Source organism: Lates calcarifer, linkage group LG15 (assembly GCF_001640805.2).
Source record: "Lates calcarifer isolate ASB-BC8 linkage group LG15, TLL_Latcal_v3, whole genome shotgun sequence".
NCBI classification, from domain to species: Eukaryota; Metazoa; Chordata; class Actinopteri; family Centropomidae; genus Lates; species Lates calcarifer.
This window is the reverse complement of record NC_066847.1, coordinates 6,181,561-6,208,137: the sequence shown is the minus strand read 5'-3', so window position 1 is coordinate 6,208,137 and position 26,577 is coordinate 6,181,561. Positions and strand designations below refer to the sequence as shown.

Below are 26,577 nucleotides of genomic sequence, written 5' to 3'. Positions count from 1 at the left end.
CAATACTTCTAATTTGGTGTATATTTCTAAGCCTTGTCTTGTCACCCAAAGAGTAGATGCACTAAGCTGCATTTTCTGTAGGCCTAGTTTGTTGGTGTGGCATTGTACTGTAAGTCTGCCTCTCTAAAGTGTAAATGTATGTGTCAAATGAACAGGAACAAGGCCTAGCTAAAGAATGTATCCTCAGTTGACTTGTTCTGCATAATTCAAGGTTTATTATGCAAGCAAGAAGTAAAAAGAGCATGCTGCACAATACAAAAATATAAAGTACAATGGGGGAACATTTTAACCACTCCAGAAAATCATATTCATAAAATACTACATGTTGAAGAATGATTCAAGATGTCAGTCGTAAATGCACTCACATGGTATGAAAATACTACTACTACTTTGTTGAACCATGTAATTCCAGAAATCTGTCAATGAAGCTGTCTGAAAGACATCCCAGAGTCCTGTAAAGACTTGTTATTTTAGAGACTGGGCAATAACATCATACTCTAGAGACCTGTCTGTTTTCTGCAGTGACATGTAAGTTCTGTCCTCCTGATTTGGTTTCACCTTTTTTCTTGAGTTCCTGTGGAGAGAGGAAACAGTGACTCATTATTAGTTGTCTGAAAGTCTCCATTGCATTAAAAGAGCCATCAAAACAATACAGAAGAAGAGACATACCACAGGAACAGTATGCAGATAATGCAGAGGACATTCACACTGAGAGATACACCAGCGATGGTCCAGGGAAGAAATGTACTGGGTCCATGATGTTGCACAACATCAGCTGTTAGAAACAACATCATACAGTTAGTATGACTGTGGAGGTGATAATGATTTAATTCACTATATAACCACATTTTTGGCAGTGAGTCACTTACAAATGATGCATACCACAAACTCATAACATTTTCAAAACAAAAATATTGTATTTTATTTCTGAAACAGCCATTGTGGTCTGTATTAACAAGTTATCACTTATCACAAAATTATAAACTAGAATCTAGCAAAATAAATAAGAAATGTGAGAGAGTAAAGTGCCATACTCACAGGTCACATTCAGAGTCACTGTCTCCTCTGTGGTCATGTCTCCTCTGAAGCTGACCTTACAGGTGACCTCTGTGCTGTGGTGTTCAGCTGAAGGGTTAAAGGTCAGAGTTGAGGTTCGTCCCTGATTGGTTGTGATGTTTCCTGTGATGGGGGAGTTCTTCTCTCCTGCTCCTCTCCACATCCAGGTGATTTCAGGATCAGATCCAGAGCAGAGACCAGGAGCAGTGCAGATCAGTGTGGTCTGCTGTCCCTCTGTCAGAGGAGGAACCATCACTGTGGGCTTCTGACTCAGACCTGATGGGAGATCAGTCCATGAATGGAATCAGGTGAGCACCCTGAAGTTCATCATTCACTTAAATGTGTCCAAAAATAAATCTGATACATTTCATTAGGGCAACCAGTACGACCTGCTGCAGTTCCTGCTGATGGCCCACACACATTACTTAATGTCCCATTAAGACTGTAAACACACCGGTGCACTTGATATATTTGGTGTAGCTCTTCATACCTTTAATAGACAGGGTTGCTCTTGGAAAGTATGTAAATCCCTCTCTCCTCACAAACTGGACACCATTAACTCTGAGTTGATATGATCCAGAGTCTGACTCCTTCAGGTTATTGATGATGATGCTGCAGTTCTTCTGACTCACATCAGGCTCCAGCAGAGACACCCGTCCCTTAAACTCAGGCTGAATCTTTATATTATTAGTGTGGAATATAATGTCAGAGTCACCACATCTTTCTTTAGTCGGTTCACATTTGTACCAAACTATATTTTGGGGTTTAAATCTATAATCAGTAGTAAAAGAGCACGGTATCACAACACAGAGTCCAGCCTCGGCTGTTATTTCTCCCTCAGTCAAAGTGATACAGTATTGATTTTGACAGTGTGTTCTTCCCCACTCTGATGCACCTGTTAATGCAAACAGTAAGAGAAAAACAATGGACAGAGGATATTTAAATTGCGACAAAGCACCATGACATTTAATAAATTATCTACTGTATATATATATATATATATATATATATATATATATATATATATATATATGTGTGTGTGTGTGTGTGTGTGTGTGTGGTGTGTGTGTGTGTGTGTGTGTGTATATATATATATACATATATATATTGTGTTGAGCAAACACAACACAGTGGAATCAGTGAGCACTTCATTAGGAACACCCGTACACCTGCTTATTAATGCAATTATCCAGACAGTCAATCATCTGGCAGATGGCACACCTAGTGAGTGGCTATTCTGTGGATAAAAATACCTTGTTGATGACAGAGATCAGGAGTGAATGACCAGACTGGTTGGAGCTGACAGAAAGGCTACAGTAACAGTAACCACTCTTTACAACTGTGGTGAACAGAAAAATATCTCAGAGCACACAACACATCAAACTGTGAGGAAGCTAAGGGTTATGATGGTTCCACCCCTGTCAGCCAAGAACTCTGAAAACTGCAATGGACACAGGCTCACCAAAACTGCACAGGTGAAGATTGGAAAATGTAGCCTTGTCTGATGAATCTGAATTACTGCTGAGGCATGCAGATGGAAAGGCCCACATTTGGTGTCAACAGAATGGGGAATGTTTTCTTGGCACCCTCTGGGGCCATCACATGAATGCCACAGCCTATCTGAGTATTATTACTGACCATGTACATCCCTTTATGATGACAGTATACCCTTCTTTTAATCAGTATACCGACAATGCCACAAAACAAAAGTAATCTCAGACTGGTCCCACCAACATGAGAAATTCGGCGTACTTCAGTGGTCACCAGATCTAAAACAAACAGAACACTTTTAGGATGTGGTAGAGCAGGGGATTGGCTGCAGGAATGTGTAGCTCACAAGTCTGCAAAAATGATGTGATGTAACTGTGCCAACATGGAGCAGAATCTCAAGAAAACGTTTCCAGCATCTTGTGAAATTCATGGCACGAAGAATTGAGGCTGTTTTGAGTATTAGTAGTGTTCCTATTAAAGTGCTCAGTGAGTGTATTTATTTATTTTATTTATAATATTTATTTATTTATAATATCTCTCTTTATAATATCTTTGGTAAAAGAGTAATTTTATTTCCAAGTGAATCATTGCTTTGAGTAATGCCACTAATAAGAAGGTAATTATTTCTATTTGATCACATCTTTGGTATCATAACAAGATTATAATAAAGGTGAATACCTGTAGCAGCATCGCTGCTTCTCACAGTGAAGAGCAGAGTCACCCAGATGAGAACAAACATCCTGATCTGATACTTGAGACACTCACTCTCTCCGTCCACAGGAAAAACTTTACACTTCAAGTCAAATGAAGCAAGTTCCACTGTTGACACATTTCACATGTTCAGATATTCTGCTGTTGCGTGAATGAATTTGGCTGACACTTTACCCAGGGTGTGGATCATCTTTTACTCAAACAGATTTTGTGACCTCTGTCCTAGAAGTGCTATATGAACAAACATTAATACAAACAAATTTTACAACAGCTCACCAAATTTGATACAATGTACGACCTCTACCATGTTCCAAGACCCCTGATCAACTGTGTAAACATTTAGTAACCTCACACTACATAATTTGGGGAAGAATGGATAACTTGAATAACTTCCAAACAACAGTTTAAAGGCTGTTTATAAATGTTATGTTTTACCTCTTTCTGTCTCGTCCTCCTGGTCTCTTCTCCCCACAGTGAGCTCTGCCGAGTGACTAAATTGTGGTTGTTCCGTCCTTGTGCTTGAAGTTTTAAGGAAGTTTATGTCACATTGCTGACTTCTTTTGTTCCTCTGCTCACATTGCCACATTTTAATACAGTGGCATCATGTTGTTACATTATATATTATATATGTCTGGGACACATTAAAAGGAGACTCTTTTTGTATTTTAGTTGTTTTGTCTCCATCACTAACCTAAACCAATGACTGTATGTATCTAAAAATAAAAACGAAAGAAAGTAGCATACTCTACAATGCAAATTATAATCAGTTTATGACATATTTAAACCACTTTATCATATAACATAACATATATGATATAAATTATATAACAACTGTACTTTTTTATTGTGAGATGGCTTTTACATACCTGATCTCAGCTTTTTTTCTCACGCAACCGTGAAATGCTGCTTATGTCCTGTCATTGTCCTTTAACTTCATAACTCTGATCTATGGAAAACTTTTAAATAATCACTTCAGAAAAAAAAGTTGAACTTCTGCTGACATTCACCTTCTTCCTTGAGTTCCTGTGGTGAGAGAGAGAAGAGTGGCTGGGTCATGATTTGTTGTATAAATGTCTCCAGTGCATCAACATAGACTTCAGAACATAAAATGAAGATGTAGCAACTCACCAAAGGAACACAAAGCAGATTATGAAGACGACATTCACAATGAGAGATATAACAGCAACAGCCAAGAAAGGAGCCACATTCAGTCCATGATGATCTGCCATAAGAAGTGACATGATGTAGATTGTATAACTGTTCCAAGTGTTATGTTTATGCTGCACACTCACTGTGTTAACTACACAAGTTACCTGCTGTTTCTTGTTCTCAGTGATAACACTGAACACACAAAACCCCACAAAAATTAGGTATTGAAAATGTCAGTAAAGCAGTTGTGAACACTTACCCTCTTGTTTTAAGTTATTTATTGTAATTGTGAGGCTCTTTGCCATTGCCACTGACACACTTGACAACAGTGTTGCTGTGATCTTTTACAGTTAGAATCATGGTGCTGTTGACTGTTTGGTTTACCACTGTGGTTATGGCTGAGTACTCAGATTAGCTCTTCAACAGCAGCCATTTGATGGTGGACAAGGGAAACCCCTCACCGATACACACACAGGTCAGGACGTCTGACTGAAGCTCACATGCTCACAGATCTTTGGAAAATCAAACTCAGAGCAAATCTACACTGAGTTGATACGAACATAATTTTTCTTTAAAAGGACAAAGGTACAATTTACCATGTTTCACTGTTACTTCAGTAACAGTTTTGCTGCACAGATGCACTGTCCAGAATGTTCTACTGTTACATTAGAGATGAAAAGAGTGGCTATTAGAGCAGCACTCTGCAGGAAGACTTTGCTTTTTTTGAACCAAATTAGTATGCATAAAAGATGTAGAGATCAAAGCATCAACACTGCAAGTTAGATTCAGAGCGCTCATCTTAGTGGTTGTATTTCCACTGATTTTCAATTAATTCACATCTGTGAAATATACTGTCAGACAGAAAGGCTCAGTTTAAAAAAAATGTAATTTTAAAACTTCAGGACCAGATAAACTGTTTTCAAGATAGTGTCCAAAAGTTTTTTTTCACTGCTGAAGTTCTGAAACTTCAAACTTTTAGGAAATAAACACTGAGCAGGGAGAGTATTTTGTGAATAATGTGCAGTATGTTCTGTACTCACAGCTCACATTCAGAGTCACTGTCTCCTCTGAAGTTGACCTTACAGGTGACCTCTGTGCTGTGGTGTTCAGCTGAAGGGTTAAAGGTCAGAGTTGAGGTTCATCCCTGATTGGCTGTGATGTTTTCTGTGATGTGAGAGTTCTTCTCTCCTGCTCCTCTCCACATCCAGGTGATTTCAGGATCAGATCCAGAGCAGAGACCAGGAACAGTGCAGGTCAGTGTGGTCTGCTGTCCCTCTGTCAGAGGAGGAACCATCACTGTGGGCTTCTGACTCAGAACTGATGGGAGATTAGTCCATGAATGGAATCAGGTGAGCACCCTGAAGTTCATCATCCACTTAAATTTGGGATAAAATAATCTGACAATTTGTTTAACATTTCTATGGGGCAGCCAGTAGGAGCTGCTGCAGTTCCTGCTGGTTGCCCACAGAGGTCGACAAATGGCAAAAAATAACTTTATGTCCCATTAAGACTGTAAATACACCAAATATGTCAGTACAGTTCACAACAATTCATTGTATATATTTGTTATAGCTCTTTATACCTTTAACTGAGACAGTTGCCCTTTGGGAGCATGTAAATCCGTCTGCTATCCGAAATATGATACCATTAACTTTATATTTGATATGATCCAGAGTCTGACTGCTTCAGGTCATTGATGATGATGCTGCAGTTCTTCTGACTCACGTCAGGCTCCAACAGAGACACTCGTCCTCCAAACTCAGGCTGAATCTTTATGTTCTTATCTGAGTGGAATATCATGCCTGAATCATGACATTGTTGTTTAGTTGGTTCACATTTGTACCAAACTATAGTTTGGGGTTCAAATCAGTAGTGAAAGTGCACGGTATCACAACACAAATTCCAGCCTCTGCTGTTATTTCTCCTTCAGTCAGAGTGAAACAGAAATTATTTTGACAGTGTGTTCTTCCCCACGCTGATGCACCTGTTAACACAAACAGTAAGAGAAAAACAAGGACAGAGGATATTTAAATTGTGACAATATACCATGACATTACATAGTGAAGAAAGTCTTCTACTCCTGACATACAGTGCATCTACTGTGTCTGTTTTATATAACTGCTGCTGCTGTTCATTTAACATAAACTCACTGTTCACATCAAACATCAGAAGGATGAAAAAAATGTGATCTCAGTCACCCTGACTGTAGCATGATTGTTGGCACCGGATGGACTGATTTGAGTATTTCTTTAACTGCTGATCTCCTGGGATACAAAAGTCTAGAGTTTACTCAGAATGGTGCAAAAAACAAATAACAGCCAGCTGGAAATACCTTGTTGATGAGAGAGATCAGCAGACAATGGCCAGACAGCTGACAGAAAGGCTACAGGAACTCAGATCACTCCTGTCAACCAAGAACAGAAATCTGAGGCTGAGGTATGCAGATGGTAGGGTCAGAATCTGGCATCAAGAGCATGAATCCATGGACTCAACGTGCCTTGTGTCAACAGTCCAGGCTGCTGCTGGTGGTGTGACGGCATGGGGAATGTTTTCTTGGCAAACTTCGGGCATGTTAATACTAATAAACCTTCATCTGAATGCCACGACCAATCTGAGTGTTGTTGCTGACCATGTCACAAAGTAAAAGTCATCTCAAACTGGTTCCACCAACATGACAATGAGTTCAACGTACTTCAGTGGCCTTCGATGTCATCAGATCTGAATCAAGTAGAACACCTTTGGGGTGTGGTGGAACACAAAATTCACATTGTGAATGAGTGGCTGATAACTGCAGAAATTATGCGATGAAATTTCTGCTTCTCACAAAGAAAAAGAGATGAGTCACCCAGATGAGAACATCTTGCTCTGATGCCTGAGACAGCCACTCTCTCCCTCCACAGGACAAACTTTAGACCGAAAGCACAGTAAACATGCAGCAAGTTCAGTTGATGAAACTGAAATAAGGGAAGTTCCACAGCTGAGAATCCAGATTTAAACACATTTGGCTGCCACTTTACACAGGGTGTGGATTTTTTTTTTTTTTTTTTTTTTTTGTAAAACACTTTGTGACCTCTGTTCTCTGTTCTGTGAATAAAAATTAACACAATAAATTTTACAAAAGCTCAACAAGTTTGATACAACAAATATGTGTGAGCTCTACCATGTTCCAGGATCCCTGACCAACTGTGTAAACATTTAGTAACCTCCTGCCATATTATACAAGGGAGCGTGGATATCTTAAATAACCTCCATCAACATTTTAAAAGCTGTTTATTAATTAAGTTAAATGTTTTGTTTTACCTCTTTCTGTCTCGTCCTTCTGGTCTCTCCTCCTCACAGTGAGCTCTGCAGAGTGACTAAACTGCACTTGTTCCCTCCTTGTGCTTAAACTTTTAAGGAAGTTTTTGTCATGCTGCTGACTACTCTCCCTCTGCTCAGACTGCCATATTTTAATACAGTTATAATATCATGATATTATATTATGTACAATATATATGTTTAGGACATATATGAGGACAGAACCTCTGTTTTTTTCAAACATCTGCAAAATCTGACAAGAAGGATTCTCACGAAGTCACTGTAAAAATGATTGAGCTGTAGTTATTTGGCCATCACAGACTGTGAATATGGAAACTTCCTGTTCATACTTTGAATTGCTGGTTATGTTCAGCCAGGCTACAACTGAGTGACAATTCTTTTACTTATCCTACACAGTGACACAGAATGTCTATCATACAGCTAACACGCTCACAATCACATGCTCACTGTTCACCCTGTGTGCGCCAAATTTCAGGGAAACCTATTCCAAGCTTTTTGGGACATTTCACTCAAAACCAAACCCAGAAATGTCAACCTCATGGTGGTGTAAGATGTAAAGTCAAGGGATCACCAAAGCCATCACGATTTATGATGAATACATGCACAAAACTTGATGAAACTATCCAATAGTTGTTGAGATATTTCAGTGGTGGAAATAATGGATCAACACTGCCATCCCTAAAACTGCCAGGTCATAAGTTTTATTCCAACGATCACCCTGTTGTTCTTCAGGCCCAGATAAAATTGCAAAATGTATATTTGAAGACATAGGAATGAGTAAATCTTTCAAGTCCTACACTGTATGTGCTTTATTGATGTCCTTACCCGTACTCACCCACAAAACAACACAGACTCTAAATATGTAATACTACCAAACAACATTGTAAGATTGGTAAATCCAGATTAAACTCCCCAAAGCCTTGTATGTGAGGGCTGATGTTTTAATTTGAGCATGTAAAACTGCTTTTTAAGAGGAGGTCAATTTTTTTCTCTTTTGTTCATTCAACCACACAAAAACAAGCGACAGCACGAGAAACAGACGCTTCACAGTTTGTTCTCTAACAATAACCAACTGTTTCCATTTTATGGTGTTTTTACTTTATTTATGTTTGCATGGAACTGAAGACAGATGAATTTGCTTGAGGTGTGAAGGAGTTGTTTAAAACAAAAGCAAGCAAAGTACATCATTGCAGAAACCCTACTGTCATTAACAGTGCTAATTTGCAGAGGGATTGCTAAACCCTGATCGGAATTATTGTGTCAATCATATATGTAGAAAAAAAACTTTCCATAATAATAATTATGATCACCACAAAGTATAGTACATACAAATTTGCTTTACAACACACAGCCAAAAGATTAGGTAAGACTTATTTGATATTTCTACTTTAAAAAAAATGAATAAATAAAAAATAACCTCCCCACATGAGGTGTTTTAAAGACAGGAACCGGTTATTGATATTGTGCATACAGGCAGTTTATGAACACTAGCCAGCATACTGTATCTGAAACCCTCCAACATCAAGTCAACAGAACAATGTCTCAATAAAAGCTTAACGTGAATCAAAATAGCAGGTTGACACTAGCTTTGTTTACATGCACAGAGAACTGCTGTCTTGTCTTGGAGTGTGTAAGTAGCACTCACATATTGTGTAACATTGATGAGCATCTGTTAAGCAATATCTCAGGTCTTTCACTTCTAGTTTACACACTCAGACCAACACCTCACAGCATTATGGGTGTCGTTTGATGTCAGAAAAAATATCCTCTATACTAGTATTTTTTGCCCCGTGTCAGAGGCAACCTGACGCTTCATCAACATGGTTTATCAAACAGGGGTTTTTACAGAGAGAGATTCAATTGGGTTCCTGTGAACAGCTTAAGTATTCCTAATGGTGTAATTGTGTTGTTTTCATTTTGCCATTGCTGCCTAGGAACAGTCGATCTCTACAAGGAGTTCCCACAATCAGAAGCCTTTGCTGTATTTTGGAATCACGCTGACTGTTAAACCAATTATGAACAGCTCACAGAGACATGCCGCTGTCTTGATTAACTTAATCTATGATGTTAAATGAGGCAGCTGCAGTACAATGTTGTTTCATAACATAAATTTATAAAGGCTTGGTCGTTGAATGTGTATCAAAAGTAATTTCAGTCTTCATGAAGAGATGATTGCACATCTCCCGCCAGATTTTACTTTCCACTTGAGCCCTCTATCAACATCGACACATGCAAAGTATGTCGATGTCTGTTGTGGAAAGGAAATTCAATGTTCAACACAATGAAGTAAATGGTTTTTTGAAAGTCAATCTGTAGCTCATTTCTTCCAGAGAAAACTGACTAGGTAATTGTTTTACATGATTCACTTAGACAAAAACATTGTTTATCTTAACTTACAGTGTTAAAGTAATCCATCATACGATCAAATATCAATTAGTAAATATCAATTTGCCTTTTCACAACATATGTTGTGAACACAGACCCACTAAGATTAAAGGTCAGTTAAGGCTGCAGTGTGACTTTGAGAAGAAACGGAGGCGTATGTCCTGCAAGATATGATGCAAAGTGAAAGAAGTAGGCTGGAGTGGGAGTGGAAGAAGCAGAGTGGTAGCTTCTTCAGACGGTTTAGACTCTCCATGTATATTAGAGGGGAACTCCCCTGACTTACTAACATAAATGTCAGTTATCAGTCATGGACAGTACTGCTCAGCCCGAGGAAACAATTGTGTAATGTCCTCCGTGGCTCTGGATTAGCTTTATGAAGTCTGAGAAAACAAACCCTGGTGATATCATCATGGTTATCACATTTATTGCAGACAGCGAGTTAAGAGTTAACCACACACATGGAGTTTGAGAGACGTGGGCATTTAACCAGCAGGGAAGGTTTAATAAAAATATACTATTGGCTGCATTTTCGGTGATGTAGGATCCAGCGTTATTGGAGATTAAACCTATAAGAAGGACTAAGAATCCGGACTTTCAGCTTCGATTTGACCATTGTTTTAAAAATCTGTCTCTTGTGAGTCATTCACTTTAACAGAAGCACAATAATAAATTGCTGCTGCACCCCTTTAATGATTAATAGAAAACATGGGTTAACACAGCAGGTATTATACTTAAATCAACTGCAATCACAGTGAATAACAAGGTTACTCCCTGCATGTAAACATTGCCTCTGATTTGACTTTGACTACGCTATAGTGTAAACTAGCTAGAGGCTGGGTGCTGTTTTCTAAGCTCATATCAAGACAGTGTTCAGTCGGAGTGGTTGAATGATGTATGGCAATGATGTTGTGATGTTGAATGATGTTTTCAATTTGCCACACTGGCTTTTTCATCATAGTTCAATACTTAAATCATGTGTGCCTGCTGGCAAAAGACTCATGCATGGTATTTACTGTACATACTGGCATCCCTCTCCCTATCAATATACATCTTATTAATACATTATTGACACCATCATTATCAAGTTAGACTATTAGTGAGCTCTGATATTACATCATGGGTTGATCAAATGTCTTTGAATAGCACAACCAGCTGGCTGGTTATCAAACATCTGATGCACCCCCACGAGAGAAAGAAAAAAAAAAAAGCATCAGCTTCTCAAGTGAAGTGATACTTGAACTTCCCAAAGACCCCAGAGATCAGTGTCCTGTGATCTTTCAGCACGATATGAACACACACGCGTACACACACACACACACACACATTGTCTAAAAGAGATACCACTTTGGCTGCTCACAAGCAAGTATGATGTGCTTTTTAGGTCTTTTTTTTCCAGATCAATCACAGAGCTAGGCCCCCACGCCTTAGGCAGAAGAAGTAGAAGATGAGACAGACATTTTGCGTTGGCCACGGTGCAGGAAATTCCCAAAAGATCTCAACACATTCTACAGTTGGATGCTGGAAAGAAGCTGTGACATTTTTGCAGAACCGAACGGTGTATCACTTTAATTTACAAAACCTCTTCAATTACTATCAAAAGTGATGGTGACATTTTTTTTTCTCGTTTATTATGAGAGGCTACTGAGTCACAGCACACATTAAATACAATTATGCGGAAACAAGATTCTGAGATGTGTTTCCAACTCCTGCCTCAGTCAGTTATCTTCTCAGGATGAAGTTAACCAAAGGAAAGAGAGGAGAGGGTTTGCTCTCAGTCGATAGACACGCACAAAGATAAGAGAACAGAAAGCACGGTTACTCCTTGCCCCGATGCTTTGGCTGGCAGCAGACACAGTGACAGTTACAAGAGACAGATGTAGAGCGAATGGTGAGATGGATGCGAGCACAGATGTCTGTCATTTGACAATAACATCAACAATCACAATGAAGAACATGGAGGAAGCAACAAAAACAAGGTCGCTTGTTAACACTGCATGTTTTAGAGCCCACGTATTACAACTGAGGCTAGAAATTTAAATAATTTCTTTTACATTGTCCACTGGGTCATGGTCAGACCCAAAAAGTACCAGTTTTTCCATATGGTGGCATATGAAGGGGCATCCCATGGAGGAGGGGCAGCATGAGGGGGTGGGGAGTACTGGCATCAAGTGATACGTTATAAGTGACAAATCTGAAGAGATGAGAAACGAGGAGTCATCGTATGCAGAGTGAAATCCAGAGGAGGAGGTGGGGTTATTATAGAGTTTATGGGGCAGGAGATGTGTGTGATACGGGGTTGCCACTGCGTCTCGCATAGCCGAGGGATCAGGGAAGGATCGCGATTCATTTGGCTTTGATTTCCGTGTAGTTGCTGCCGTCATCCCCCCTCCCTGAGGCCCCCTCCCTGGACCTGGCCCCAATAAACTCCAGAGCAGCATAATTCAGCTCTTGCCTCTCCAGTCCTGCCATCGAGCCCACAGGTTGATAATCCCCGTCTTCTCCCTGCAGACAGAGGGACCGATCAGCGGCACAAATCGCTGGCGAGGTGCCAGTGACACCTCAGATGACAGACGAGTGTGACACACACCATAAAAGAAAAGATGTTAGTGGTTAATGGTCGACATACTGACAAGGAGACTGAGATGTTTCCTGTTAGTTTGGCAGTTTGTGTTAGCAATGAGGCAGCCATGCAGAAGGCAGTTCTGGAAAAACAAATGGCAGTGTACGGAACACAGAAGCTGATATGCGAGGAGATGCATCTGTCACTGAGGCTTGTGCTTTTAATGGGGATTTGTTTAGGAACCTTACCGTAGTCTCCTCTAGAATGGAGTTAAACTTTGAGCCCAACAGCTCTGTCTTAAGCTGTGCAAGAGTTAGGGGAGAGAAAAACAGACAGAAAATCGCAGAGAAGCAATGAAAGCAAGAGAAAACAGTGTTGGAAAGGTCATGTTGGAGCTACTAGACTGCTTGTGGGAGAGATTCCTTCTAGTTCTTCTAGAGGTCAAAATGGGGTCTCGTAATTTAAGACTTTGATTACACAAAAATACAGCCCCAAACAATCTGAGAATGGCCATCCAACCCATCCTCCATTATAATCATAATCATTGACATCAGCATGTCTCACCACTTTCTTCCTCAGATTTTGTTTGTCCTTCTTGACTGCGCTGTAGTACAAAGCTGGGTTCTCCAGGACCACGTCCTGCCTAGGGTTGCCATTCTCTCTGGGGGACGGAGTCACATAATCAGACTCGGTCTCGACTGCCACTAACGCAGGGCGACACGCCAAGCCTGGGCATCCATTTTAAAACAACAAGCTCTGTAAGGTTATGCTGGAGGCCAACTGTGGCTGTGAGTGACGTGGTTATTTCATGGGTTTAGTCGCTGAGCTCACACCCACTTCAGGGGTGATTTGCCAGAGAAAGCTTGCAAATTTGGGGGGTCCAAATATGGCTTGAGGCTAAAGTAAAGCACCTTGGTTAAGAGGGCTACCTGGGCTGTATTTAGCATAGCAGGTCAAGGATACAGAAGCAGTGTCAGAGCAGGGAATCGTGCCTGCAAAATATAAGGTTAGTCCAGCTTGCTAACCCACTCCACAAGGCAGCCAGTGTGGATCTCCAAGGATTTCAACAGGGACTTGTCGTTGCAAATAAGCTGAAACTGCTCTGGAGAAATGATTCTCACGTCCACATCAGTCCCACATTCACTCATATACAATGTGCATCAATGTGTTTTAGAATGGATGACTAGGCTTAAGTGTTTCCTTGGATTTCAGAAAATGCTTAGTGAGGAAAATGACTACTTCTGTCTTGCATTAGCCTCTCCATTAGTTTGACATTCATACTCACTTCTTGTTGTTGTGGCCAACATATCTCACTGCTGCAATGATGAAGGCTATGACCGCCACTCCTCCGATGGTGCCAACTATAACTGCCATCATGTACTTTTCTGAAAATGAAGAGGATCAACATTTAAAATGAATTATCACTGAATTATTGATTAAAATTCATAACTGCACATAGAAAAACTGCACTCCTCCTATACAGTGTTATAAGATCATATAAGTCACCATGTATAAGGAAAAAATGCACAGAGTAGGAGGAAAAAAATCCTCCTTTTCACAGTGAAACCACCATTTTAAACCAGAAATAAAGGCGTTGTTTTCTTTCATCGGTATATGGAAATAAGCTGTCTGTACACCCGCTAAGGAGAGAACACAAGGAAAAAAATGAATGCCCTATTCCAGTGCTGCTCCCCATTTTTTACTCCCATCATGTACTTTTCTTAAAATGAAAGAATTTAAAGGATATATGCATTGTGCATTGAGACTAAAGTTAATTTAGATTTTTCTCACTGACATGATCCAATGAATCTCATAGAAAGCCCAAAACCAACACAAAAGGAAACACTTTGTATGAGGTAATATGTGAAAAACAAAAAGTAGCACATACAGTGATTCTACAAAGCAGTTAATGAGGATGTTATGAAGCCAATCCTCTCTGATATATCTATTATGCTTAAGGGTTTTTTTTTTCAGAGGGTAGAGTTGCTCAGAGATGCACAAAATTTACTTTTACACCATTCTTCTCTGAGGTAAAAGAATCACACTGGACAAACCAGATCAATTCATTGTTGGTTTAGGTCTTTTCATGGTATTTGCTGATAGTAGGAAAAAATGTAGACTATCATCAAATGTACATTTAGACTGAATTAGATGAAGATGACAAAGAAGAGGGAGGAGGGATGACTTTTGGTTTTCGGTTAGTTTCTACTCACTCTCCTGCTGTAGCTCCAGAAGTACGCTCTCCCTCCCGTACATGTTGTAGATGCTGCAGTGGACGTTGACGGCAGGGCCGCCGTTGTCAACCCGCTCTCCTTTCTCCCGCAGCTTGATCATGCCTGTGGAGGTGTGTCCGTCTGTGTGTGTGTAGAAGTTGTACCGGCCGTCTGTTTCGTTGATGGTGATGTTCAGGTCGGGCAGGTAGAACTCAATGGTGGGCTCTGGGTTTCCTGTGGCCATGCAGACGCACTGGACACCCTCCCTCACCACTGTGCACTTTGACTCCTCCAGAAGGACTGGGGCATCTGTTGAAGGAGGGAGCACAGTGAGGAGCAACAATATTACACGAGTCCTGCACTTGAAACAACGGTAACACTTTACAAAGGCTCACTGCAGATGCTCCTAATGTTGCTATGATGCTTTAATCTTTGTCCTACTTTTTACACAGCTGTTGGCTGAAATACAGAACAGCGAAGCACTCACACTCAACAGTGATGTTGAGGGAGCTGCTGGCTCGGCCGTGCTCGTTCTCGGCCAGGCAGCGGTACTGTCCATCTCCCTGCGGTGTGATCTCCATGATCTCCAGCACCGACAGCTCGTCGGCGGTGATGGTGCCCACCAGCTCTCCGTCTTTCAACCAGGTGAGGGTCGGGGCCGGGCTGCCCTGGGTGCTGCAGTGCAGTGCCAACGAGGTACCCTCTTGTACTGTCATAGAGTTGTTTACCAGAGGCTCACGGGGAGGGTCTACAACAAAAAGGTAGAGAAATTCAGTTTTTTTTTTCTTTTCTTTTTTTAAACTCAGAATTGGAAAATTTCTCTCATCAAAAATAAACAATGCAAGGTTTCTTCACTTAAAGGAACAAAAATTAATCAAACCTGCAATAACTGACTATTTTTGGCCATTTGGGGCAGCAGACACCAGCTGTGAAACAACACTGACACATTATCACCTTTTAAGTAGATAGTGAGTGAACAGTTTATTTACAAATCTAGCAGTTACAGAGCAACATTATCATTCATCTGAAGTTGTGCCATCTGACCAATTTAAGTCCATTATTCACTCTCTACCAACTCTCAAGGGAAATATCTGGCTCTTTAGCAGCTAAATGATCCATTATGTTCACCAACTAGTCACTAACTGTGTCTATCTGCTGTTTTGATGCTGAGCAAGTGGTGTAGAGTGGGTTCATCAGAGCTTTTTGATGAAAAAAAAAAAAGTCAAAATGCCTTTACAGAAATGGTAGGACAGAATCGCAACAATACAGCTGCATACAGGACAGCTAAAACAATGAGGTACAACTCACTATGAAGCTTGGTGAAGCCCAGGGGAGCTGTAGATTCAGATGATAATTCTCTGTGGGTTCATCTGTGCAAATGTTAAATGAGATGCAGAGAGGAACTCACAGCTGCAAAAAGTTTTTTAAAAAGTTGATTGTGCTTACACAGCTTCCGAGGGATCTCTCCAAACAAAAAGTAAAGTAATAAGTCTTACATGTTTTCTTTCTCACTATGAAGTTAAGTTGGCATTCTAAGGTCACAGTTTGATTGTGGCTTGTGTTATTTTCTGTTTGAACAAATGAAAAAAGTACAAATGCAATGTAACTTGCTGTGTTCAGATTCCCTACAGCATACTGATTGTACACAGTATGTATGATAGAATAAAGGCACAGCTTCTGTCTCAGAGACTTACACTTGACAGCCAGGTAGAGTGAGGTGTTCATCATGCCATAGCCATTGTCCCCGACGCAGGTGTAGATTCCCTCCTGTGCAGGCGTCACGTCATCCAGGGAAAGCGAGATGTTTGACGCTGTGTCCCACAGCAGCTCCTGGTCTCCAAACATCCAGGAAATCCGGGAGGGAGGATTACTGTCCACCTCGCAGTGCAGCATCACAGAGCTGCCCTCCATCACCTCTGAGGACACATTGACCCACACCGAGCGTGGAGCATCTGGCAGAACAAGTAAAACAGACATTTTTACCACTTTAGTTCATACTGTAATATATTAAGTTCTGCCATGACAACCTTTGGATGAGTGATGTTTGCTTAAGCTGCCCTGACAGCTAGTTTTAGTGTTAGCTCCATGGTTTTTAATACTTAATTTTGGAAACACAAAAGAAATTAGCTTGGTAAGAATTCATTATTGCTATTGTTGGAACGCTACTATGGCAATGTCAGATACAACAATCCCTTTGAGACTAGAGAGAGAGAGGTGGAGGAGTATCACTGTGACTCATATGCCTTATAGTATGAGGTACTTTTTAACTTACACTTGATGTCTAGAGAGATGAGCCTCTCATAGACCAATGTGGTGTTGGGGTAGTAGACCCTGCAGCCCAGGAGCTGTCCGTTGTGCATGGGTCTGGGTACGAAGGTGAGGGTGCTGGAGAGTACCGCTGTGTTGCTCTCTTCCAGGTAGTCAGAAGAGAACTCCGGATCAGGCAGGTAGTCAGTGTACATCCACTGGATCTCTGGAGTCATGTCGGGGCAGTTGTCGGGAGCGTAGCACGTCAACTCCAGATTCTCATCACTGACAATCTCCTCTGGGACATCGATGTTGGGTTGATCTGGTGGACAGGAGGAGACAGACATTACTGTATTTCTTTGATGAATAATAATAAGAGGAACTTTACAGATGGAAATGGAAATGTTTCTTGGCTTAATACATCATTTCAGCCTTTGTGTTAATGTAATAAAAGGCAAAATTCTAATAATTATTACATTAAATTGTTATCTTACTATCAGAATTACACTGATTTTATATGTCTGGCTCATTAGCTACATTTTAGTTTATATTCCGCTCCAACTATTTAACCTACCAAGGACTTTGAGCTCAGCAAAGTCTGGGTATGTGTACATGTTGGCTCCACCGAGGTCAGCACGAAAGTAGTATCTCCCTGAGTGCTCTGTGCCAATGTTGTTGATGAGCAGAGTGCAGTTCCTCTGGTGCAGATCACCCAGCAGCTTGGTGCGGCCCTTGTAGCTCTCATGCACAACGTCCGTGCGTGATTTGAAGACTACAGGAGGGAAGAGTTGAGGGTAGGGCTGGCCAAAGTACCAGATACCGTGAATGCCACGGTACGGCCTGATGCCAGACGGATACATGAAGGTGCACGGGATGACCACGCAGGAGTTTGTCATGGCCGAGATGTCCCGAGGTACCCAAACGTTCCACTGGCTACTGGCATCTGAGAGAAGATCAGACACAGAGGTTGGGTGAAATACGATTATAAAATCCTTTTCAGTGATGCAAGATGGAAAAAATATGTCTACCATCAAACAAGAAAGAGTTACAGGAAGTTATTACCGTTGATGATCAACAGCAGTGTTAAGAGCAGCTCCAAACACCACATGGTCTCTGCTCAATGCTGGACCATAGACCTCTGGAACAGATCACATTCTGTCAGTCACGGTACATGCATCATCAAGATATTAAAAAAAAAAATCAGTGTCTTGTTTACTGTATTGAACTGCTGCATGACTCACACACCATGTACCTCTTAGAATTACACATATATGTTTCTGAGACTCAGAGTTTTAACACTATTTATATACACAATACTGTATTGAAGAAAAGGATGAAACCTTCTCTTTTCCTGCAGATTTTGTTGCAAAAACAGAACTGAAAAGCAAAAAGAGAAACAAAGCACTTTCAAAAGTTACATTATTGAGTTTAAAATGGTTCCAAAATCCCAAAGGTTGTAGAGGTTCCTCATCCCACAGAGGAAAATCTATTCCTTCAACGGAACACAAAAAAACCCCAGAAGTTGCGTTAAGAGATGTTTGTATGATTTGTTCCTCTGCAATTCTAAGCAGTTCCAATTTCATATTTCCATAACTCAACACAGACATCCCTGTATCACTATTCATCTTAGTACAACAGTTAATTTCATGCTGTAGATGAACCAAATCTGATATAACACTGCAGCCACGAGTCAAAAATGTATTTATCTACAGAAAACACCATGATACGCTACTTTTCTTCCCTAAAATAACCCCACATCAGTGGGTGCATATTTTGTTAGAGTCTCATTGGTTGATCCACATCCACACAGTGTGAACTGCGCGAAAATACTTGTAATTGTCTTATAATACGTGACTTGTAACTGTAACTATGGTTTCACCTTGAAATGCTGATGGTGAAGACAGACAGAAGCTCTGCAGGAAAGCTTGTCAGCAGCTCCGCTAGGGGGTGTTCACTCACACCCAGACAGCCTGGCAGCCTTCTTCTCTGTAAAAAAAAAAAAAAAAAAAAAATAGTGACATCAGCACCATCAGGCAATGACATCACGCTGTAGTAAGTCGCACGAACACACAAACTCAGCGTCAGTCAGCACCTGTTTGCTCCCCCTCAGTAGAGTCACTCATTATGGTTGCTATACGTAATCGTCCAACCAATGAATGACTCTCACTGTTGGATGACCACTGACACGAAGCCAAACCCCAGTCACCACACATCATGTCATCATTAGATTACTGATAGTATCTGTTCTGTAGCAGAAGTGATGACAACATATGTAAACAAATGCAACTACATAATCCATTTATTAAGAAAATGAACAATTATGGCACTACAAAGGGACGATAACCATTCAATCTCACAGCAGCATCAAAATATCTTTCTGGAAACCTTCCAGGTTGTTGTTCATTGTCGTCTAACTGCCTTTATAGTCTGTAATACCAGCTCTCACTTTTGGATCTAAATAGAGGAGTCCATTTGAGTAATTATTATTAACCTTATCTTCTATGAATGAAATATCAGCTCAAGTGAGAACTGTATTTTAACCCGTCTCTCAATTACTAATCTAATCTTTAATGGCTAGGACTCAGCAGTACTTCATTCCGTCATTTCATGAGGGATCACTGTGTCTTTGTACCTCGATAGCAGGTAACAATAGCTATCCATCTACAGCCACGGCCAATAACGTCACAGGCTCTGGGCTACAGGACTGAAAGGTCCTCTGCTGGAATTTGTTCCACCACTGTGAGATGAGGAGGGTAAGGGTTGAATTTTCTGAATTTTAAATCCAATTTTAGTAATACTGACATAAGCTGGCTATCAAACCGCAATCAAACTCTGTTAAGAAGTAAGTCACTGTAACTGGACTGTAAGGAAGCTGAAATACATTATTCATCATCATGATATCATGTGAAATAAAGAACTTCCATTGTTAGCCACAGTCAGTGCCTTAACATATCTTTCTTTCATTATACCATACTTCATCAGCAGAATGTTAATGGTACAATATCAAACTATTATCAGATTCAACTGAACAAAAATCAAGTTATACTCACTTAAAATAGCACTGACTGCTAACCCAGTAATATTAAAGGTTTACAACTCAAACTAGTCAAGATGTTTTAGAGATTTCACAATCTTTTTTGCTGTAGAGTCTCTGTCTCACATATCTGTAAACTGATAACAAAGCTTGCATTTGACACATTTATTTGGAATTTATTCAGAACACTGTGAAGTTTTTACCAGTTGGCAGCAGGTCATATTCCTGCCCTGCAGCCTGATGCAGAAGCAAAAGTGGCACTCATCAGTATAATGTAATGTCATTGCTTTACCTATAACCCTTATTGTTCTCGAAGAAATCTAAATGTGACATACGAATAAAATGTATACTAATAGGTTATCATAATGACTGTTACTTTGGAGTGAATGTGGAATTAATACATGCAGAAGTAGAAGCAGAGGATTTAGCCTCATGCAGCAACAGCCGGTGTGTGCAGATGGCAGGCCTAAGAGTGGATTGTGCTTTAGAGCTTCATGATTAACACATCCCAACATCCCCCAGAGAATCCATGACCAATATTAGCCTTGTTGATGGAAAGAAGAGAAAAATTCTGCTGGTTTTATAGTGTAGAGGCCATGGATTTGTCATGCTGCTCATCATGAAGTTTGACAGTCAGACAGTCTCAAATCTATAGATCTCTGGGGAAGTTTACTTGTCTAGTAGCTGCCTTCTCTTTTTCTATTTGTCACTCACCTTTAACCCCACAACAACTTAATTTTTTGACATTTGAGGGCAGCAGAAACAAGCTGTGAACACAATATCATCACCTGTTTGTGATGTATGGTTGTTTACTTACACAACCAGCAGTTATGAAGCAACATTGTCATTTATTTGGAGTCATGTTTCCTCTTTCTTTAAGCTCTGTTTTTGGTCTATACCCACTCCTGAAGAAAATATCTGGCTCTTAAGCTGTTTACCAGCTTGTTGCTAGCCTTGTTGCCATTTGATGCTGAGCTGCTAGTGTGCAGCTGGTTTTTAGAGCTTTTTTGCTGAAAAAAATGCTAAATTGACGCTATGAGAGCGGAGCCAGTGAGCTTAAACAGCTGAGGTACAGACAACTTAACAATGAGCTGAAAGACACTATAACGCTCCACAAAGTCAATGGGAGCAGCAGATTTGGATGGTTCATTATTCCAACTAACCCTTTCACAATGTCACCTGGTATGTTGTTATTAAAAAAATACCAATTATATTTGCTCAATAAATAAACATCCCAGACTAAAAGGGGTTGCATTTTGAGATGTCTTGGCCCATAATGCCACACTGTGGTCTGTGACAGTCTTAACTTTTCTCCAGTGTTGTGTCAACCTCCACCATCTGCACTGCGACAAAAGGCCAAGACCCGGGCGAGTGTGTCCAGGCAGAGAGGCCGTGCATCAGCAACAGCGAGAGAGAGAATAGAGTCGAGCAGCCAGGCAGGGCCACTGACACCACCACCAACCCCAACAACAACAGCCTCATTGATGGGGCAGACAAACGGCTGGCACAGAGCACAGAGCATACGTGTGCACACTTACACACACGCGACACACACACAGAACACTTGCCTCATACCAGCCTCAGCACCAGGATCCTGCTCCCTCTAAGTCCTGACTTCTTCTTCCTGTTGTTTTTGTTCTCCCTGAGTTGGACGTCTTGCTCTGAATCCTAGATATCAGATTCTGTGGGAAAGGACAGAAAAGGGAGATAAAGAAAGATGCTAGAAGGAGACAAGGAGAAAGGGAAGAGAGGGAGTCTGTGTGAGCTCTGGTTTACATGTGTCGTGGGCAGCTCTGAATATGCGTTCAGGCATTTCTGGAGCTGTTCTTTGGCCCACTCGGCATTCCTTTCCTCTGTTCTACCATTTCCCTTTAGCTGTCCCATGTGTCTCAACGCCTTGAACTCTGAGCCTGGATCATATTTTCCTCTGAGGTCAAAGCTAAACATGTTGACATTAGCTGATCTTTTTTATGCTAGTGGTGCCCAAGACGCAAGGGAAAAAGCTGCATGGCGAAGGAATGATGACTCAGTATCACTTTGAGCAAGGCTAGAGCAACATACGGAGAGTAGGAGGAACATAGAACTTGCGAGATGAATGCGGTTATGTAAATTACAGATTTACATTAGTTTGATATAGATTTTGATCTTTGAAAGGTTCATTTGTTTAAAAGCATGACCTGAAAGAGTTTTAATCACACAATTAAACTCAAGAAAGTGTTTGAAATTCAGAAATGTAAAAAGGCTTCAGGGCATGATCATTGATCTTTCCAGCCATATGCAGATCCAATATTTTCCCTGCTGAGGAATGTTTGTAGGCGGGGAGCACGAGCATGGATCCACTCAGAGGCCTGCCTAGTTTACATATAAAAGTAACAAAGGCAACTTGTCTATCTAAGTGGAACTTTTTTCTCTCCATCCTCATTGTAGGATGAGTCACTGTGCCCAAAGGCTGTTAGGCCACAGGCCAAGTGATGGCATCGACCGAGCCGTGGATAACCTCAAGGGAATCCCTCCGTACACAGTCTGGAGACAGGCTGGAGAAAAGAATGCTGCATTGATGGGTCTGGAGCTGTGTACAAACGAATACACTGCATGCCATAACCCCCCCTACACACAAATGCAGCGTAAGGCATGCCAGCACACTTCTCAGTGTGGGGTGTGCAGCTATGTGACCTTCCTCTGCATCTCCTCTGTGCTGTTCATAAGCTCAGCCTGCTCTATTGTCCTGCTGGTGCTTTAGGCATTGTATATACAGTATGTGTACATTAAATGTACAAAAGCAAACCAAGCAGGCATTTATTTAAGCAAAATTCTATCATGTGCGTTTCTGTGGCCTTTTATCACAAAGAATGAAGAATGAGGAAACAAAAGAAATGACAATGAACATGTTAAATATAACAAAGCAAAAGACAAAGCCTAGCTCAGTTTAGATCTGAAGATATGTAATATTACATCAGTTTATATTGATCTTCATCTGATCTTTTTGCTGCAGACCTTATGCAGAGCCTCCTCTTCTATTATCCAAGGTAATCAAAGCTCAACATAATCACTGATTCCACATCACGCTTCAGGGATACAGATGCAGCCTGAACAATCAGCTCTGCTAAATTAGGCCACGACACCTTTTATGAGTCATTTTACATTATTGAAATTGCTCACACAAACAGCCAACTGTGCCAAGAAGAACATTTTCATTGTGAGTATCGTCTGCAGCTCGTGCACAAGAGCTTCGCCGTGGCTCTCGGATGGGGTGGGGAAAAAAGAATGGGAACCTTGTACGCAGAACACTGCCCATTGTGCGAGGGAGAAACTGGAGGAATTTTTTTCCGGAACAGGCCCGCTCACAGCTTGCGCTTTGCTGTTTGCCTGTGACGTGCATTGGTCCACCACAAGCTAAGGCCCCCACTAAAATACTCAGAGGAGCAGATGGTCTTAAAACATGACTGCTCCCCCTCCCACACATGGTGCACGGAACTGTGATGAGTCCAGTGCAACGCACACACAGACACATGCGCACATACACACCAGGATACAAACATAAACACGGAGATATGCCAATATCCAGTCACACAGTCTGTCCAAGGTACTGCAGAGAGTGCTGGCATAAATAAAAGATTCAGACTGGACTTTGATGTTGCTGCTTGCCTCTTACAGTTAATACTTAAGTGTATGCAAGGTGCATAAGTACCTCCAATCTTATTTCTCTTGCCTGTAATGTATAGTATTTGAGTGTTGGGGTACTTTCTATCTACACTATCCATCTGTTTTCTTGAAATCACAATTGCTGCTGTGACTTTCATCTGTTGGAGGTGTTATTTTCTATATCAGTGGGTATATGCTTCACTTCCTGCCTACATCCTTTTGTACTGATACAACATATATTTGTACATCATCTTCCAATCTAAGTATTTTGCATCTTCCTGTTTGGTTTGAACTTCAAATCAATGCGCATTTTTTTCTATCTCAATATAAGACCTAAAGATATAGACTGTATTTTTAAAAACAGTTGTAAAAGGAGTTTCTTACCAAGACCACATAGCGTGACAGCAGAGTGAGATTCAGTTGGCAGTTCACCAACATAACAAGAGACCAGGAGCACCGATAGCTTATTTCCATTTTTTTCTACCTGGTGACTCTGGCAATCCCCAGCCCAGTGGGCAGATGGCGAGCCACAGGCCTCCTCTCTCATTAGAGTGCTCTCCCTTCCGCTCCGAACAAAAGGGGGCGACAAACAGAGCTGTCACCTGTTCAACCACACAGATAAATAAAGTGTGGTCCCCATCCCAACGCTCTATAAATCAGGAAAGTGGGCAGAAATTTGCCAGCCCTTGTCCTTCCATCACCGCTGGTCTGATTTGGGTGAAATCAGGAGGGATGACACATCTTTGCACAAAAAAATGGGAGGCTTTGTCATTCTTGGACAAATGATGTTAGTTGAAATTGATCTACTGTTACATGACAGGCACTAAGTGCTTTATAATTAAAACCTTAAAAAATGCCCTGAATCTACCACTGAAAGTCTAATCGGATGGAGAAACTTGTTAAACAAGTCCAATTCTTACGAAAGATTAATTGGCCTACAGGGGAAGCTATAATTAAAGGTCAACATCTGAAACTCAAATACGACACTGATATGACTTATCTTACCTTGAAGGGATTATGCTTTATGACACTGTGATCTTGTTCAAAATTCACCAATTGGACCATAATTAAAAATTAAAATTACACTGCTCCTAAAATGTATATCCTTTCTTTTAAAACACTGCAATAAACATGTATGTTTCCACTTCAGCTTGCAGATGTAGGGAAACAGTGTAGCTTTTGACAGCGTCATTAAAGAAAACATATCTTTCACTTAACTGAATAACGCAGACCACTGGCAAACTATTTGTAAAACTGTTTTGGTTGGCTGTGCAATTGCAAGCTTTTCTACCTGGCATCAGATGTCTGTTTGGATGTGGTAATACACTCTGGCAATTACAGGAACGGCTCAGCGCTAATGGCACAGGCAGTGAAATCTGTCCAGTAATAATTGGCTGGGCTTTTAGCAGCCCCCGCTAACATCGAACAACATGTGCGCGCATACACACACACACACAAAGAAAACACACTCAGTCACTCATGCGTGCACGCTAACACATCATCACAAACACATTCACTCGTGCACACATTCATTAAGGCATGCACACACACATCCACACACTTATTCATTACCTAACTCAGTCTAACTTGTGACTCATCCAACTCTGTCTTTTCACTCGCTCACTCATCACCTCATCTATGAGCACTCACACTCACCCTGACTGTAGGTGTTTGACCTTAGAGAACAAAAATAACAGAATTAACAAGAAATTTAGACCGATGGATAGATGGATGGCTAGATGACAGAAAGATAGACAGATGACAGATAGACTGATACACAGATAACAAGTAGTTACTGCATCAATAACAATGGACCCTGAAGAATATTAATACATTTAAATAATCATAAACACCCACTGTTGTTGCTAACTTACGTAGGGAATTCACAGAACATCATTAGAAGTTATTGGTTTTCATTAATGTTTTCCAGTTACAGTAGTTCTTCCTTCTGTCCTCCCTTATCTGCACAAATCTCCATCCTCTCGCTTCAAAATCTCCAATCCCAGAAAAATCTGAAAAAACTGATGCCCCTCACCTGTGTAGGTGATTGTGACCGAACTGCAAGCGTTCACCACCTCCTGTGTGACCAGTGCCAGCAGCCGTCCCTCTTACACTCACACGCAAAGCGCCACACCAGCCTGTCGCCAGCAAGACCTCTCGCCACTCTCTGTACCAAGCCCCAACGGTGGGGAATAAACTGCCCTCCCCACTGCCGCCACCATCATCACCATCACCATCACCCCTCCCATATGAAAATCAGTCCTCCAGTATAGCAGCATTGTTCTAGAGCTTCGCCCTGAGGCTAAGTCATTCATAAATACACATGGGGCCACAAAGGGCCACACTGTTCCCCCCTCGCCCCAACAAATATGGGTGAGGCTTTGAGCTCCAAGGCCTTTCTATCTAACACTGCTGTTTACGCTGGATGGAACTGAGCATATTTGATCATTTTGCATTGATGGAGTGCACATCCACATTTTTTTGTTGTTGTTTTTTAGGTCAGTGTTACAGAAGGCAGGAAGTGAGTTTGGGAGGGGGTGATGAGGATGATGAGGAGGGGTAGGAACAGTAAGAACAAAGGGAGATGAACTAAAGCAGTGTGGAGGTTAAAAGCCTGTTTGTCTTCTAGTCACGGTTTTGACACTAAAACCCCAAGGCAACAGTTCAGAGAAAAACTAAAAAGCAGATCAGTGTTTTTGCACGTTTTCACCAAGTGACCACAAAGCTACTGTTCAGAGCATGATATAGTGACTAATATTTTTAGATATGTT

General features: G+C 41.0%; 1 protein-coding gene across 4 annotated transcripts in view; it reads right to left on the bottom strand.

The window, feature by feature from the left end:
* The window catches only part of mag (myelin associated glycoprotein), a 54,275-nt gene extending 28,200 nt beyond the window's left edge, over window positions 1-26,075 (bottom strand). The window contains exons 1-16 of one of the 4 annotated variants that reach the window (XM_018699823.2): window positions 25,842-26,074; window positions 19,010-19,116; window positions 18,193-18,268; window positions 17,705-18,073; window positions 17,156-17,452; window positions 16,578-16,835; window positions 15,371-15,631; window positions 14,884-15,192; window positions 13,956-14,055; window positions 13,235-13,331; window positions 12,919-12,972; window positions 7,708-12,612; window positions 6,740-6,811; window positions 5,990-6,391; window positions 5,448-5,765; window positions 4,387-4,480 (exon numbers count right to left, since the gene is read on the bottom strand). In XM_018699823.2, coding sequence (XP_018555339.1) covers window positions 12,454-12,612; window positions 12,919-12,972; window positions 13,235-13,331; window positions 13,956-14,055; window positions 14,884-15,192; window positions 15,371-15,631; window positions 16,578-16,835; window positions 17,156-17,452; window positions 17,705-18,073; window positions 18,193-18,238 — 1,950 coding nt within the window. In that variant the 5' untranslated portion in view covers window positions 18,239-18,268; window positions 19,010-19,116; window positions 25,842-26,074 and the 3' untranslated portion in view covers window positions 4,387-4,480; window positions 5,448-5,765; window positions 5,990-6,391; window positions 6,740-6,811; window positions 7,708-12,453. Of the gene's footprint in view, window positions 1-4,386; window positions 4,481-5,447; window positions 5,766-5,989; window positions 6,392-6,739; window positions 6,812-7,707; window positions 12,613-12,918; window positions 12,973-13,234; window positions 13,332-13,955; window positions 14,056-14,883; window positions 15,193-15,370; window positions 15,632-16,577; window positions 16,836-17,155; window positions 17,453-17,704; window positions 18,074-18,192; window positions 18,269-19,009; window positions 19,117-25,841 lie in introns of those variants that run through there. The other 3 variants (XM_051075896.1, XM_051075898.1, XM_051075897.1) reach the window with 3 other exon arrangements.
* Window positions 26,076-26,577: the final 502 nt, after the last annotated feature.